Source organism: Salvelinus fontinalis, chromosome 29 (genome assembly GCF_029448725.1).
Source record: "Salvelinus fontinalis isolate EN_2023a chromosome 29, ASM2944872v1, whole genome shotgun sequence".
Classification (NCBI taxonomy): domain Eukaryota; kingdom Metazoa; phylum Chordata; class Actinopteri; order Salmoniformes; family Salmonidae; genus Salvelinus; species Salvelinus fontinalis.
The window spans coordinates 34,478,379-34,494,924 of record NC_074693.1 but is presented as its reverse complement, the minus strand read 5'-3'; the positions used below and the strand labels follow the sequence as shown (position 1 = coordinate 34,494,924).

At 44.1% G+C, this 16,546-nt stretch overlaps 1 protein-coding gene across 9 annotated transcripts in view; it reads right to left on the bottom strand.

Moving 5' to 3' along the window:
• Positions 1–273: 273 nt before the first annotated feature.
• Positions 274–16,546, bottom strand: part of LOC129827891 (transcription factor COE3-like) — a 93,434-nt gene continuing 77,161 nt past the window's right edge. For 2 of the 9 annotated variants that reach the window (XM_055889156.1, XM_055889155.1), the window contains exons 12-17: positions 8,840–8,905; positions 8,277–8,451; positions 5,576–5,758; positions 3,855–4,058; positions 3,458–3,520; positions 274–3,329 (exon numbers count right to left, since the gene is read on the bottom strand). In XM_055889156.1, the coding sequence (XP_055745131.1) occupies positions 3,462–3,520; positions 3,855–4,058; positions 5,576–5,758; positions 8,277–8,451; positions 8,840–8,905 (687 nt within the window). In that variant the 3' untranslated portion in view covers positions 274–3,329; positions 3,458–3,461. The remainder of the gene's footprint in view (positions 3,330–3,457; positions 3,521–3,854; positions 4,059–5,575; positions 5,759–8,276; positions 8,452–8,839; positions 8,906–16,546) is intronic. The other 7 variants (XM_055889159.1, XM_055889160.1, XM_055889158.1 and 4 more) reach the window with 4 other exon arrangements.

Sequence of the window (16,546 nt, the reverse complement as noted above, 5' to 3'; positions counted from 1 at the left end):
AGCCAAGATTTTCATCATAAAATGTGGTCTTTGGAGGCTATTGCACACACATCTCCCATAGACTGAGTGTTGGCTAGAACTAGCGTCCAAAAGGTTGAAGCTTTTGAAGGATGAGCTTGTCTGGAAAGTTTCTTATTAAGCTAGGAGTACTTGGTTTGATTCCTGTTGCCCCCTGCTATGTGAGGGAATAGATTATGGTAGATCTGTAGATAAGCCACTCTTATGCAAAATGAACTCCAATGCAGAACCTAGAACATCAACAATACAAGACCGTTTTCAAGCCAAATGTATTCTTTATTAGTCTGTTTCTGTACAAAAAGCACTGGATCACAGAAAAAAACATGCATCTATTTACAGCATGGTCAAAGACAGAAAAGGAAAAGTGGGGGAGAGAACCCCCTTTTGTATTTTAAAGACATTAATTAAACATTGTGCTTTGATAGAGTATACTTTGATGGTACATTTCATATTTGACAAAGATGCAGTACCTCTCCCCTTTTCATATTGAATTAAACATTGAGAAAGTACACTTTGCAATTTAAAAAACCTCTGCAGAAAACCAGGGCAGCAAAAAGCAATCTTTCTACAACTATAACAAACAAAAAAATATTTTGCAAGCTATTTGAAAACTCAGTATAGGGATGGAATGGATACATGGGGGTGAAGGGGAGGATTGTGAGAAGTCAGCCAAGATTTAACTCGAAGAGAAAACTTGTGTTTTCATTGAAAATGGGTTTAGAAGTCCATAATATTGAATTCAGATGACATTCTATGAGCTGGCCTTGACTCTCGTAATTGAAAAATGGCTCTCTCAAAGTGGTGCAACAGATTTTTCCTTCAGTTTTTTTCTTCTTCACAAGCCCACATTATGACTACATGTTGATGCCACCTGATGATAGCTGATTTATGTCAATCACTGCACAGAATTAGCATAAAATCAAAGGTTTAATCAGGCGCATCATGGATTTTTGTGACCTATTGTCCACTATCATTATGTTACACAGGCTATGTGGAAATTTGTAGGATGTATCGTCCAACATATCCTAGTTTAAACTACATCCACTGCAGCTCAAATGATTATTCAAAACCATCAAATGAATGACAATTGTAACAAATTCTTAGACATCTATGTATTTCTACTATGTTTTGTAACTTTCCCCAGGGCGTTGCTGTAAATGAGAACGTATTCTCAGTCAACTCACCTGGTAAAATAAGGAATAAATAAATCTGCAACAGCATAACTCCATTTTTTGTATTTTATTCTAAGACCACACTTCAATTAGAGTATCAAAATAATGAAAATGCATTGTATTGGAACATGTTCTATTGTAAGGCATCAATTATGTCTTGTGTTCGTTTACGTTTCAAAACCATTCCACTGAAATGTGGAGCAATAGCTTGCATTACAGGAAATACAAATTGCATAAGTACATGATACAGATTGTATGCAACGACAATAACACCACCAACAACACTAACATCAATGGAAGGATCCTTGAGATCGGTGAACCCTACACTTGAGTGGTCCCTCTACAGCAGTTATTGGAGGGTGTACTTGATTTTCAACTTCGCTGCTGATTCAGGCATGTGTATTACAGGCATGTGTATTACATTCATTATCACCAAAACACAAGGAATAGGCTTGGGTCCGTAGTTAAGATGGGAAAGGAGTTGAATTCTAACCAATAAACAAAAAATGGATACGCCTAAAATTTGAAGTAAGGAGTATGGAGGATTACGATGGAAGAGTTTTTGAAATTGAGAAATTCACATGAAAACAACCTTGCCATTTTAGCCACAATGACAAAAATGTAAATTAAAGAATGGCTACAACAACAAAAAAACATCTTGGTGCATATTTGTACTAGCCTTTGTCTTTTTTATTTTTTTCTCTCCATTTTTTGTAATTGTTTTCCTTTTTTGTATTTTTTTCTTGCTTGCTAAGATGCATTGCTCTTGTAAGTGCCCCAACTAAAATAGTGCATTAAGAAATAACCATGATAATACACATTTCACAATAATACACAAAGGACAAGGAGAACTGGCGAAAACACAAATGCTGTATACAAAAAAAGTTAAATATAGTATCGGAAAACCATTTTTATACAAAAGTGGTGGGGCGTATATCCTGCTTTGAAAGACAGGGTGACCATGTCATGTTTGACTTTTTTTAGTTTTTACAAAAGGGTTGTTCCTCTCCTTGTATCACTCTTTTTACAATATCTAAAAGGTATTAAGACATCAAATGTGTTTACATATATATTTAAGACTATCATTCAGGCCTAAATCACAAAAGGAATCCGAAAACATACTTTATAAATACATACAAAATAAGCACAATCAGAAGAATAACAAGAAATCTGGTACCTAAATGTGATTAAAACTGCTGCAAGCATTTCTGGTTAAAATCTACCAATCAACACACCCGGAAATATATCTATTGTACTATGTTTCAAAAATGGTAGACATCTAAAACCCTTTAACCTCAAAACCTCGGGCTGTTAGTACAACATTTGCTATTTGCTCCTTGGCAGAATGTGTGCCAACCCTTTCGTTAGATTAGAAAATTACTGCATTTTCCTTCAGATATGATAAACGCATATTATTAAAAGCTATGGTACACAAATTAAAATGCTAAAAGACTACGACATTAGATATCAGTTGTCTTTTTGAAGAGGATTTTTTATAGACATTGTGGGGAATTCTCATTGAAACTCCCACCAATTTTGAGTCTGACAATTGACAGAGTGTTGGATATTCATGGCTTCTGCACTTTTTCCATAGTTGACAGTTTTGAACTGTAGGCCTTTAGACTCTACCTGCTCACAGTGGTTATACGACTGACAATGAACTAGGTTCATTAGAAGATCCAGTCAAAATTGTTTTTCAGACATGCAAATTAACCTTGTAGGACGCAGGACAATGCTTTACACGACAAGGAGTAACTACCTGCCTTTCAAAACCACAGTTTATTATTCACATTGCTATATTTTCAGATTAGTTAACCCTTCATACATATCTATGTGGGAATGCTACCTGTTGGGCAAGGAATGGCTTACAAGTCCCAAAATGCAAAACACAGAAAGTGACGATGAAGTCAACTACTGAACCAACACAAGGATAATCTAGCGTCATTTTACGGGTTTCCGGTTACTTGGATTTTCTTTGTTGTGCTGTTCTGTTTCCAGGAGTGAAGAGGCTTGGTGGTCCTGTTTTGGAGGTTGATGTGATTTAAGCTGACGTTGTAGAGATTCTGTGAGCTAGTGGGGATGTGGTCAATCTGGCAGAAGGCCCTCTTCACATAGGTGGGACTATTAGACCTGCCATGGCTGAAAGACAGACACGCTGGTTACCTAATAAAGTGGGGAGACGTTTTGTATCCATAACACATTTTGCATCGATAAAACGGTAATATAATGTTGTAAGGATACATATCCCATAGAAAATCATTACACACCCTCTTAAATGAAAAGCCGTGTGTTGAGGTAATTATGATATGCATATGGATTTGCTGCAAAACCTAAGAATGACAAAATTATATTTTTCAAATATAATAACTTTTCCAGTCATGTTACATTGACTTATAATCAGTCACTCTATGTCAACAAAGATTCTCAGCCAAATTATTTGATTGTGATGAATGTTTTGAAAAGTCACTCAGATTCCAAAATCTACTTTACCAAGAGCCAGAAGTTATGGATCAACTTTGACCTTCAATCCACTACTACCTCAGACCACATCATTATGTCATGTGAATTCTAGCATTACAGGGTCTCCATGACAACACCCTTTCTAACAATAACCCAGGCAGAAGTGGACGGGACTGAGAGGCAGGAGAGGGGTGGGATGCTCACCCTGTAGGCTGCTGCCATTGGTGGTGGTGCAGGTGGGGGGCGGGGAGGTCTGTGGCCGCACGACAGGGGCGAAGGCGCTCTTCTGTTTGACTGCAGAGATCATATGGACAGGAGAGAATGAATAAGGGCCTATGGGTCCACCGGAGAACAGAGGGATGGAGGAGGAGGAGGAGGAGTAGGAGGAGGAGGGGGAGGTGGTAGATCCTGACGGAGAAGACAGACAGACAGACAGAGGTTGGTGAGTGAGTGGACTGAGATGAACTGTAACAGTAAGGGCATGCATGGGGGCTGAGGAATGAATGCCTGCCTGAAGAAGGGTCAAGGTCTGGAGTAACAAGCCCGGAGTTAAAGGTGCACAATATTTGCAAAGTTGATCCATAACTTGAAGGCCCATTTTAGACTTGACACAACAATACCTTGTTCTTGAGGATAGCAGCAACCTCCATCCATGTTCACAACAAAAAAGAATTGTGTGTATGTGTGTACAGTATGTGTAGAATGTTCATGTATGAAATGCTGACTGTGATAATAAAGCAATTGTATTATAATCACAGTGTATTTGATACCCCAATCTCCCCCATAATGGCTTGGTTAGTCTCTGTAGTTATTGCACATTTTACCACAAGAAATATGATTCCAGTAAAGTATGAACCCCTGAAGCAGTTTATAGTCCCATATCTCACAAATTCTAAATGGAAGTCTAAAATGGATGGCAAAATGCAAACTATGTGCATCCCTATATGTGAATAGTTATTTTTGTTTCATCTTCCTTGAACTATTGACTTATACTTGCTCTGTAACATCACAGTTGAGATTTTTTGTTACTAATCCAACTTAATGGGTTTGACCCAAAGCACGAATGATACTATGAGGGTGTTAGAATGTTAGTAGCGGTCAGTAATGAAGGAGATGGAACAAGGTATAGGCAAAGCAGATGAAGACTTTCACAATGCATGGTACAGACAGACAAACCCAACCTTTCTTTTCAGTAGACAACACATAACCTTCCACATCAAATGCCAGAACAAAACCTACTTTCAGTTTAGTATCCAGAATCTACAACCACTGAGACGCTGGCATTGTTTTTGTCTGCCATGCTCTAAACACGTCTCTGGGAGACTTTGATCTGTGATGCTGTAGCCTAAACAATAAGCAACTCAAAAAGTCCCAGTGGGCGACAACCAGAGTTCTAAAACACCTGTAACCTCAGAGTGGAATCGTGACTCTAAGCATGTCAATTAGAAGGAAGGATCAGGGACAGAGACACCGAAGGGTTCTAGCACTGAGGGAGCGAGGAGGAATCCCTGTGATGTCATCTACGCGATGTGTGTGTGAGGAATTCCAATGCAGATCTTACAGGAGGTGTCCTCAACACCAGTCCTCCAGAATGGCAGTGGACGCAGGTATGTTCTGTTTCTTTGCCTCTACTGAATTGATCAATACTAAATTGGTGCGAGTCCACACACTTTGTGCCCAAGGTCTAAGCCAATCACTGTGTAAACAGGAAGTAGGAGATAACTAGCAGACACTGCATCCCTCCTGGACTGAATCAGAGTATTACTGTCCTAATGAAACCGTGTGTTGCTATCCCACCACATATATAACTACCCAAATAACACCCCCCCCACCCTCCACGAAATGTGACGTGCCTTGAGACCTGACGCATTGAGATGCAATCAGATATATTAATGATCATTGGGACCAAATAAGACTGTACTTACTTGCGTAGGGGGAGTTGGCAGCGGAGCCGTTGAGGAAGCTGGGCGAGCCTGGCACCCCCAGGTTGGTCATGCCCGCTCCGTAACCGTTCATGGTGGACGTGATGGTGTTGTAGTTGGACTGCTGGGGCGTGGAGCTGGGGACGTAGCCACGGGGCGATACGCTGTTGGAGTTACGGGAGTAACCTGGACGAAAGGAGGAAATGCTATAGTTAATCCAATGGCATCAGCACAGTGCAGTTTGAACAACATCACATTTGTATTCCATTGACTAACTCCAAAAGCATGGACCTGATTTTTACTATTCTAATATTGAGTATTCCGATTTGCATTGCTCACCTCCAGAACTAAAACCACCCGAGGCAGCATTTCCCCTCTCCCTTAACTGTTTGAGCACAATTCCCTTTACACTTCAAATCAGAACACGGTTTAATAAATATTATGTCAAAAGTGATCATTAGATTTGGTAAGAGTCGGGCCTATCAAAATGGAACCATAGTGGGAAGTTTCCATGTTTCCCCAATGAATTGAAGAGTTGAATCGGACACGGTGTGGCTTTTGAAAGGGATTGTCCCTGCTGGCCCTCCCTCCACTGTTGTTCCTGACATGTGTTTCCCATTGCCTGCACTCTTCCTGATCCCAGGGTAGCGCTCCATCAATCGCTCTCCTGCTGGGAATTGCGTTGGCTCAAACCAGGAAGTGGGAAGAGAGAAAGAGAGAAAAGAGTAGAAGAGTGAGGGCGAGAAAGGGGAGGGAAAGGGAGAGAGAGAGAGAGAGAAGGAAAGAAGTATGGAGAGGAAGTGAGAGCACACTGTGCCTTTCTCTCTGGTCTCTAAGCCCCCAGATGGGTAGGAGCCCTAGTGCCTCGTGAAGGCAAGAGGGCTATAACGAAGGGAGAACGGGTATTCAATACATCCTAGATGAGGGCCAATCAACTAAGGGCTGGGGGTGGTAGAGGGGGGAGAGAGTTAAGGCAACTCCACTCCACTATTGAGGGGGAGAGATGAAGGACAGGCCTAGCCTAGGGGGAGCAGTCAGTAACCCTATCCAGCTATCGCGGACAGCCTCTGGAGGTCAATGAGACCGAGACGCGCCACAAGGGCCGGGTAGTACCCCTACTCGCTCCAGAGGAAACTGTCAACGTGAAGTAAAACAAGTGGAGTGGATGCAAGTTTGAAGACAAATGCCAGAGGAGGAATGATATAATCCATTTTTGCACACAACGTGATGTAAAGCAGATCCATAACGCTCGTCTGGAATTGTTTCAGTAAATTGCATTGCTTATTCCTTTCATAAAGCTTGGCGTATGAGCGGCCCTCTATATTAATATTTGAATCATAGTATGTCATTTCTAGGAGCACAAAGAGGCGTTACAGTAGGTGGGAAAAAGTCTGATTCTGGGTTGCAATGTTCCAATGATTATGGACATACACTATGAAATTCTGTATTTTCACGATGGCTGCAGTCCTGTTCCCATGACTTCATAGATTACTGTAGGTGTTCGCTCGTAGGTTGATGTGAAAAGCAGACAAGGGGAGGAAGGGAGGAACTATGCTGAGGTGTCAGGGGAGAGAAAACATCTCAAGATATCTCTCGCATTTCCTCTTTCTGCCTGTATCCTCTGGTCCGACGTGAGCCAATCTGTTCATCACACATTCAGACCTATTTCCTGTGCATCAGTCACAGCGCGGCTTTGTCAAAGGAAACAGCCCTCTCTAGGATAGTGGTGTGTGTGTGTGTTTGTGTGTGCGTGAATGCATACATGCCTGCATGTGTGGAGGGCTTTGCGTTATAATATATGCATAATAACATGCTTACGCATTTTTGGAATTGTATAAATTGTGTAATTCACACTTGCAACAATGGTGTCAAGCATGCACTGAAAAAAAGAGACACACACTCACACTCTGCTCCCTGAAATCTTGACCGAGCTGCTGTCTTCAGTGTCTAAACTCTGGTTGTTTTATTCATGCCACCTCGTCTGCATTTTTTAACTCATTAGCACCTCCCCTTCTCATACACCCCTTCTCTACCCCATCCACACACACACACACACACACACACACCCTTTCTCTACCACACGCACACACACACACACACACACACACACACACACACACACACACACACACACACACACACACACACACACACACACACACACACACACACACACACACAACACACACAACACACACACAACACACACACACACACACAGTGTTGTATAACTATCCTTGTGGGGAGACACAATTCAGTCCCATTCAGAATCCTATTTTCACTCTCCCCTAAACCTAAACCTAATACTAATTCTAACCTTAACCCTAAACCCCCTAGAAATAGCATTTGACCTTGTGGGGACTAACAAAATGTCCCCTGTTGGTCCCAACAAGTATAGTTAAACACGTCCACGCTCACACACACACAGAGGGATACATACAAAAAACACACAGAGGGATATATACAAAGGCATACACACATTTCACTGAGCGTATATACACACAAATGGCCACGCCTGACGTATATGGCTGCTAAAAGCAGCTAAAGTATTGCTAAAGGATAGCTATGAAGCTTATATTAAAGAGAAACATAGGACGAGCATATCTACAGGGACACCAATACACAGAGAAGGTGTGAGAAGATCAGAGGGTGAAGGGTGAGGGTCGTGGAGTGAGGGGTCATAGTGGGGGGTTGTGACACTCACCCTGGTCCCCCTGCGAGGCCTCGGAGATGTTGACGGCCAGCTGGCTGCTGAAGGAGTTGACTCCCATCATGCCGGAGTGAGCGGCCGAGCCGCTAAGCGAAGGCAGCTGGTTGTGGCTGCGGGGGACGCTGTACAGTGCCTCGGTCAGGTCAGCTGCCCGCTTCAGAATGATCTCCTGATGGGAAGGAGGGACAGGGAGAGGGGGAAGGTGTAGAGAATTGTGAGTTTAGAGATTTTATGTGTAGTGTTGAGTATTTCTTTGACCTGATGAACCTGATCATATATTTTATTTGGGCCATGTTACCCTTTATTTCCTCTTAGTCAGTACATTTAGCCCACTTCTACCATCTAGACACTACATGGGTAGCTATCCTGGCCTCCCAGGTCCTTGTGACCTGGCTGTTCTTGAAATATGAAATGGGATGTTAATTTAATCTGTGATTAATCCCAAAAAATAAGAACGCTTCACGCGTTTTAGAGTCGCAAAAAAGGAAAAACTTAAATTAATGCCAGGGGTAGGTTTAAAAGGATGAGAGCCAATAAAAATCTATATGATTACATACCTGGTTATTGTGGGGCATTCCGTACAGGGCTTCTACTAAGTCTGCTGATCGCTTTAACAGCACTTCCTGAAATGACATCACATCAGATGTTACTGAATACTACAATTAATTTGAATAAAAACACAGTATGTGGGCCTCCCGGGTGGCACAGTGATCTAGGGCACTGCATCGCAGTGCTAACTGCGCCACCAGAGTCTCTGGGTTCGCGCCCAGGCTCTGTCGCAGCCGGCCGCGACCGGGAGGTCTGTGGGGCGACGCACAATTGGCATAGCGTCGTCCGGGGTAGGGAGGGTTTGGCCGGTAGGGATATCCTTGTCTCATCGCGCTCCAGCGACTCCTGTGGCGGGCCGGGCGCAGTGCGCGCCAACCAAGGGGGCCAGGTACACGGTGTTTCCTCCGACGCATTGGTGCGGCTGGCTTCCGGGTTGGAGGCGCGCTGTGTTAAGAAGCAGTACGGCTGGTTGGGTTGTGCTTCGGAGGACGCATGGCTTTCGACCTTCGTCTCTCCCGAGCCCGTACGGGAGTTGTAGCGATGAGACAAGGTAGTAATTACTAGCGATTGGATACCACGAAAATTGGGGAGAAAATGGGATAAAAATGTGAAAAAATAAATAAAAAAAAACAACAAAAAAAACACAGTATGTTACCGAGTTACATGAAAGATTCCACACTCATTACAATTTCAGAATCCTGGAACTTGTTGATGGTTGATAGTAAAAATCTGAAGAAACATTTTACTGCTCGTATAAACCTAGAACATTAAGACCTAAAACATGTAAGCGGTAAAACAATCTGGGATGTTTTGGTTTTGTGAGCGTAAGTCATTCCATTGCACTGTAACTCTGTTTGAAAGTTATAAATAGGTTGCTGTAAGAGTCGTACCTGGATTTTGGGAGTTGGGGTCATAAAATGGGGAAAGCATTCAAAATGTAATCATTGTTTTACAGAGTACAAGTCAGAGATTAGCTTTAATGGCAAGGCCTATGTGTGATAAACAACCCAGAGAAAGCAGCTGTCTGCATCTCATTTCCCCTCTCCCATTCTCTCACACACACACTCACACTATACTCTCTCCCAGTCAGCACTTAGACATCTCAAGTATTAGGCCCAACCACTCCCTTCTCAACCTCTAATGTCTCTGCTTGCAGGGGGTTTACGTTTTTGTTAGAGCACACATTTTGTCACGGCACCACATAGTAACAAATTGTCATGATCAGAGGGCATCGTTACCAGGCCTCTAATCAAAATGGCTGCCGATGCACCCTGGAGGGAGTGGGGGAAGGGGGAAGAAGCCTGAGGTGGTGGGAACCCATTAACACTTTCAGACTGCCTTCAGTGCTTCCGATCCGCCACTTCAGACCCCAGCTTATTAGAGCCACATTGCATCTGTTTATTGAATTTCCCCTGCCTAATTCACCCCTCCCTCCTGCTCTCTCTCTCTCTCTCCCACCATCATCCCTCCATCCCCACCTCCTCCATTGCCCCCGGGCTGTTTTCCCACCACCCAGAGGAGGAAGTGTCCAATCTCTCCCCGTTAGCCCAGTGGGTCGCCGTGGCGATGGCTCTTAATAACAATAACAGGCCTGATAGATAGATAAATAGGGTCTGCCGGAGGAGGCGTCGCTGACAATCTCTGGGGCTAAATTGGGGGACAAACAATCACACATTCACACAAGGTCCTGTGCCTTTTCACTGAAGGAATGAGAGAGGAGAGGAGAGGAGAGGAGAGGAGAGGAGAGGAGAGGAGAGGAGAGGAGCGGAGCGGAGCGGAGAGGAGAGGAGAGGAGAGGAGAGGAGAGGAGAGGAGAGGAGAGGAGAGGAGAGGAGAGGAGAGGAGAGGAGAGGAGAGGAGAGATGGGACGTCATAACATGCGAGTGGAAAGGAGATGCGAAGTGAAGAGGACAGAGAAGAGGAGTGAGTGAGGTCGGGAGGGCTGGGTTGGTTGTTGTTTCCAGGGCTCTGTGGATGAGAGCTGGTGTTGTGGGAGCCTCTGCTGGAGGTCTCTGGGGTATTACAACGAGGAGGGGCCTCTGTCTGCTTTTCTGGAGCGTGATTGGTTCCTACAACACATTTAGACTTTTCCTTGTGTTGTTAAAAAAAAAAAAAATAATTTGAACTTGACCGAAACGCTGTCAAAGGAAATGTTCAGTGCTGTGGTGAACATGTATCCGGGAATAACTGTTTTTCTTATCGTTTAACCATTTAACTATTCCCTCACTGTTGGCCCTGTGTTCAGTGTTTGTCAGGGAAAGAGTGCACGAGGATGCTCTTTCTTTTCTGTCCCCCATTTCCCACGACAAAATATGACCTCAGGAAAAATGATTCAGTCGAATCAGCCTGAGGAAAAACCATCTGCCCAGATGGGCAAGCATACTGACTTGAGTTACAGTGAGGAAGGGGTGTGTGCGTTATTCTTAACTTAATGTATTCCCTCCTGAATATATGCTTGAAAGGAAATTAGATTCCCTTGTTTTATTAACATATTGGTTTAGTTTTTTTACCATGTGCACATTTTTTTTTAGAAAGAGCATGTGTGAACGAATGCGTGTGTTAAAGTTTGTGTGTTTGTGTGTGTATGGGTGTGTGTATGTCTGTGCGTCCATGCGTGTGTACAGACGTAGGATCTTAATTTGAGCCAGCTTTTTACAGCACAAAAATAATCCTGCATCAACAGGAAAGGTATATCATTATGTGGATTATAAATAACGGACATTTTTTTTGTAAGGCTTGATACATTTTTCGAAAGTGGAAAAAATTTCAATTACAAACTTTAGAAGCCTTTTTAAACCTCAAATACACAAAAGTTTGCATTTCCAGGAAAACTCTCAGCAACAAAAGAGTGATCAAATTATGTTGCACATCTATCTGAGATCCACCGTGCCAGTGTGCCCTTCCTTTGTGCCTCTCCTTAGTGGGCATGCCGACCCACCTGCCTACCCCCACACTCCTACTGACCCCGCAGCTATCCTGCAGGCACAAAGTCACACAGACACACACACACCGCTACCCCCACTGCAACCAAGCAATATAGCTCCTGTCACTCTCTATTCCACCCCTAGTCCCTACGCCCAAACCCCTATCCACTGAGAGAGGGCACAATCTGTCACACCCTGGCACTGCCAACATATCCACCCCTGTGAGGAGTGTCTCAGACCCCTCCTCTCCTCCTCTCCTCTCATCCTATCCCCTCTCATCCTCTCTCCTCCCCTCTGGCATACGCTCGCTTCATTAATCTCCATTATAAAACAGAAGTTAGTTAATGTCTCTGAGGCTTGGCGGCTGCAACACCCTGCCTGCCATAGGGAACTTTGGCAACCCCTTCCCACCCTGCCGCCTCAAACACATACAAATACGCACGGACACACACATACGCAAACACTTACACACGCAGCAATATACAAACACATACACACAAGCACATGCACTCACAAACATTCGCACGCACACATTCCTGCCTCTACACACTGGTGTGTGTGTGTTTGCCACAGTCGGTCTCTCTTCTTGTATTTTCATTAGGCAATGACAAACACGACAGCCTTTCTCAAGTTAATGACGCCTTCGAGGCCTTACTGCTTGCTGGTGCTACTCTGTTTGTGTGTGTGTTTGTGTGTTCAATTGTTTGAAGTGTGTGGCCATTTTCGGATCATAACAACTGCCCCAACTAACTAGAATCTCTCAAACAAATGCAAAGAAAATACTCTTTGGAGTACATTCTCCGGAGCAGGGATTCCCAAACTTCTCCGGAGGACACCCCCCCTAGCACTACACAGCTGATTCAAATAACCAGCTCATCATCAAGCTTTAATTATTAGAGTCAGCTGTAGTGCTAGAAATATTTATGTAACCCAGGGGGAGGGGGGGGGGGGCAGGACCGAGTTTGGGAAACCCTGTTCCAGAGTATTATCGTAGAATAAGTAATGCTGGTCTAAACAATAACAACCATTCGATAACCAACCAAGAACAGGCCGTCTGTTCTGAGAACCTCATTACATTTCATGTTACTTGACTTGGACCATTGGAAATACATCACAGCACTTTGCGACATAACAGCAAGGATTATCTATACCTGGGCCTTGTGGTACTGCAGCTGTGGTGCATGTGTGTGTGTGGAGGTGAGATATGGGCGGTGCACTGCCTTGCCGTGAACCATACCACACATACACACATATCCACATACACACACACACAGACGCACACACACACGCACACACACTCCTCCTTTTAGCGGCGTGGAGAGACAGCGCCATTGGATTCCTGTCAGCCCAAGTGCCGGCAATCAGAGCGCGGGTGTTTTAACACAATCAATACGGTAATGCACTATCTCCCAGTTATCATCATAATCTCTTATCACTGGCCCACACCTCTAGGGAGGGGGGGGGGGGGGGGGTTCAGACTGCTCTGCACTTCCTCTCAGAGATGGACGGAGGGAAAGAGGGATGGAGGGTTAGAAGCAGCATGTCGGCTCATTCAATAATCACCACAGCCAATGAACAAAGAGATTCGGCGGATGAAGATACTATGGAATTGTCCATGGTGTGTTAAATGCTGGTTTAGTGCTCGTACAAAGTGAGTGTCACTTGAATTAAATATAAAGGTAATATCTTGATTTTTGGAATTACCCATTTGCAATATGAATAAACATCAAATATGGAATATGCAAGGGTGGAAGATTCACTGAAAATGCACTGAATACTCTGGGATAAGAATAAGAATAGAACAATAACATGTTTCACACTGAATTCTAACCATGGAGAAGTAATGTACAGTCTGGGATGTTATACTCTCAGCATCCAGAAAACACACACTCTCACATGCATGCGCAAGCACTTTGCACAGACACAAAGAGAGAGAGAGACAGAGAAACAGAGACACAGACAGAGAGACAGACAGAGAGAGACACAGAAAGAGACACAGAGAAAGACACAGAGAAAGACACAGAGAAAGACACGGGGAAGACACAGAGAAAGACACAGAGAAAGACACAGAGAGAGACATACACAGAGAGAGACATACACAGAGAGAGACATACATAGAGAGAGACATACATAGAGAGAGACATACATAGAGAGAGACATACATAGAGACAGACATACATAGAGACAGACAGACAGACAGACATACATACATACATACATAGAGAGAGACAGACAGACAGACAGACAGACAGACACAGAGAGAGAGAGAGAGAGAGAGAGAGAGAGAGAGAGAGAGAGAGAGAGAGAGACAGAGACAGAGAGAGACAGAGGGGGGGGGGGGGCAGGAGGGAGGGAAAGGAGTGTTCTCTCCTTCATCCTCAGTGGGTCTACTGCCAGTGAGGGATAAGAAGTTGGCCCAACAAGAGACTCCCTCCCTCTGCGAGAGTAGGACGGGTCTGTTCCCAGCCTCTATCCTGGAAACCTCTACACTGATGACTTAGACTTGGGGAAAAACAGGTTTTAGCTAGTATATGTCTCTTTTACGACCTCAGACAGAGGGGGAAACCATTTCATCCACCATGCTCTCCTTTTGTCTGTCTCAGGGCCAAAAGGGAAAGGCACATCCAGCATTCTGGAGCGACAGACCACACATCTAGAGAGTGTATGTCTCTTTAGGGTACTTCAGAGCTCCAGGTGGAATAACTCACAAGGCGAACGATATGAAAGAGCAGGAATTATAGAATCCCTCTATCCTGAACTGGCTGGCGTCCTCTTCAAGACAGGTCGATTGAGGAAATGAATTCCGATTTGATTCATGAGTTGAAAAATGCAGATCATCTTATGTGAGGATTGTTTCTCTTCAATTGATTTGTTGAATTTGAGAAAATCGATAAGTTAAATTACAATTAATTACCTATCGACTGGAAACCCTGTCTATTTCACTTCTCCTTGACTGTAAATTTTGTAATGGTGAGGTATTTTTTTAACATTTTAGTGACACCGTAACAAAAGGTACTTCTCGCGGAATTTAATTTCTTTACTTTTACAGACATACGGTACTTTAATATGCTATTTTCATGTGGAAATGTTATGGAATGCACCTTGATCATACGTCATATAGTTGAACAGCATATCTCTTTTACCCACCTCACCTAACCCAACCCTCCTGAGCCCCAGCCCCTGCAACCAGCTCCAGCTCCAGCCCCAGCCCCAGCCCCTGCCCCCAATGCCCCAGTCCTCCTTGCGTCTGTCTCCAGACATATTCCACTTTCTTTTTTTCTTCCATTGCTTTCCAGGGGCTCAATTATGGGAGGATGGCTCCCTGGATCCAGAGGTGCCCGGAGAGAAGAGATCAGCTGACCCGGGAGAAGAAGTCATCCGACAGGTCCCTTAACAATGATAAATCCCCCCTAGCCTGGCTCTGCATACCACCTAGCTACAACACACAGGAAAAGCTATGGCTAGCTACCGCTTCCACACCATACCACCAAACTGATCTCTTCAAGTACATCATCTAGATCAGGGGTGCGCACACACAGCTCAGGTGCTGAAAAGCTACAGGGTGTGCAGGCTTTTATTCCATCCTCGCACTAACAATTGCATTCAAATACAATTGTCCCCTAACCCTGGCAGTTCATTCCAATGTAATGGCCAAACAGGTAGAAAACACATCTATTCTCCTTGAACATTTGATACCTCATATGAACCAATTTTTTGTTGTTGCCGTTAACACATTTTGGCCAATAAGACGGCAAACTCTTCACCTCGGTTTGCTTTTTAGCTCTGTCTCCATTTGTTTGTTTGCTCTGTATCAAAACAGGCCTCCCGTGTGGCCGTATCTTAGGAAAATAGGCCCTCCACATGTAAGGAATGCATCACCATCCAGGTGTCTATTTAAGAGGATTCATAGGCCGTTAAACTTGCCGTGACCTGGGAATGGGTCTGGGTCTTCTACCGCAAAGGTCCTGGAACGGAGTGCCTCCCATGCTGAGCAATGAGGGGAGGCTAGAGCTTGAACTCGTTTCACATATCCTCCATAGATCTGGACAGGGAAGTGTCCGCTTGCAGCCAAGGCAGACTGGAAATGAAATTAGAGGCGAACCTGATCTAACACCAGCCTCCGAGGTCATCATTGACCAGTTGGCCATGCTTTAGCCCCGGTCTGGTCTGTCTGTCCATCACTGGAGCTAGGGTCCCAGCTCTGACACCGGCTCGTTGGAGAAGTGTGGTTGCCAACCTCCTAATGAAATCACTCGACAGGGGTTTCTCGGCTCCAAAGGAAAACACCAAAACCAAAGGAGCCCAGAGGAACGATGGTCAGTGTTTTCGTATCTTAGTGTTTCCCCCCTATCATTATTTACATGGAATATCTCTTATTCCCACCATTCTAGACTTGCTGTTTCTTCCTGTAAAAAATAAATAATTACATTTGACTTTAATTGGTTCCAATAGCCGGGTTTGGTGTCTATAGCCTCTGGATGTAGCTTAGGGGAGCTTTGCTCCCTGCCTAAGAGACAAACATTCTACTATCGCTCCTGGCCAACCTTTCTGTCCTACAAGAAAAGGAAAGGAGAGAGGATAACAAAGGGATGAAATGTCAACCTAACTGTTCCCGAGTGATATTGTGAGTCTATCCTGACAAGTCACATTGGGTGAGAGCAATGAGGTACTTCACGAATGGCAAGCTTTAAGGTGTTACTCTTGTTGCTATTTCATTCTGTCTAAAATGTCGGGAAAGCTCGCAGCTGGATGGAAGACGGAGGAAAATCTATTTGCATATTGAGTTTTCTT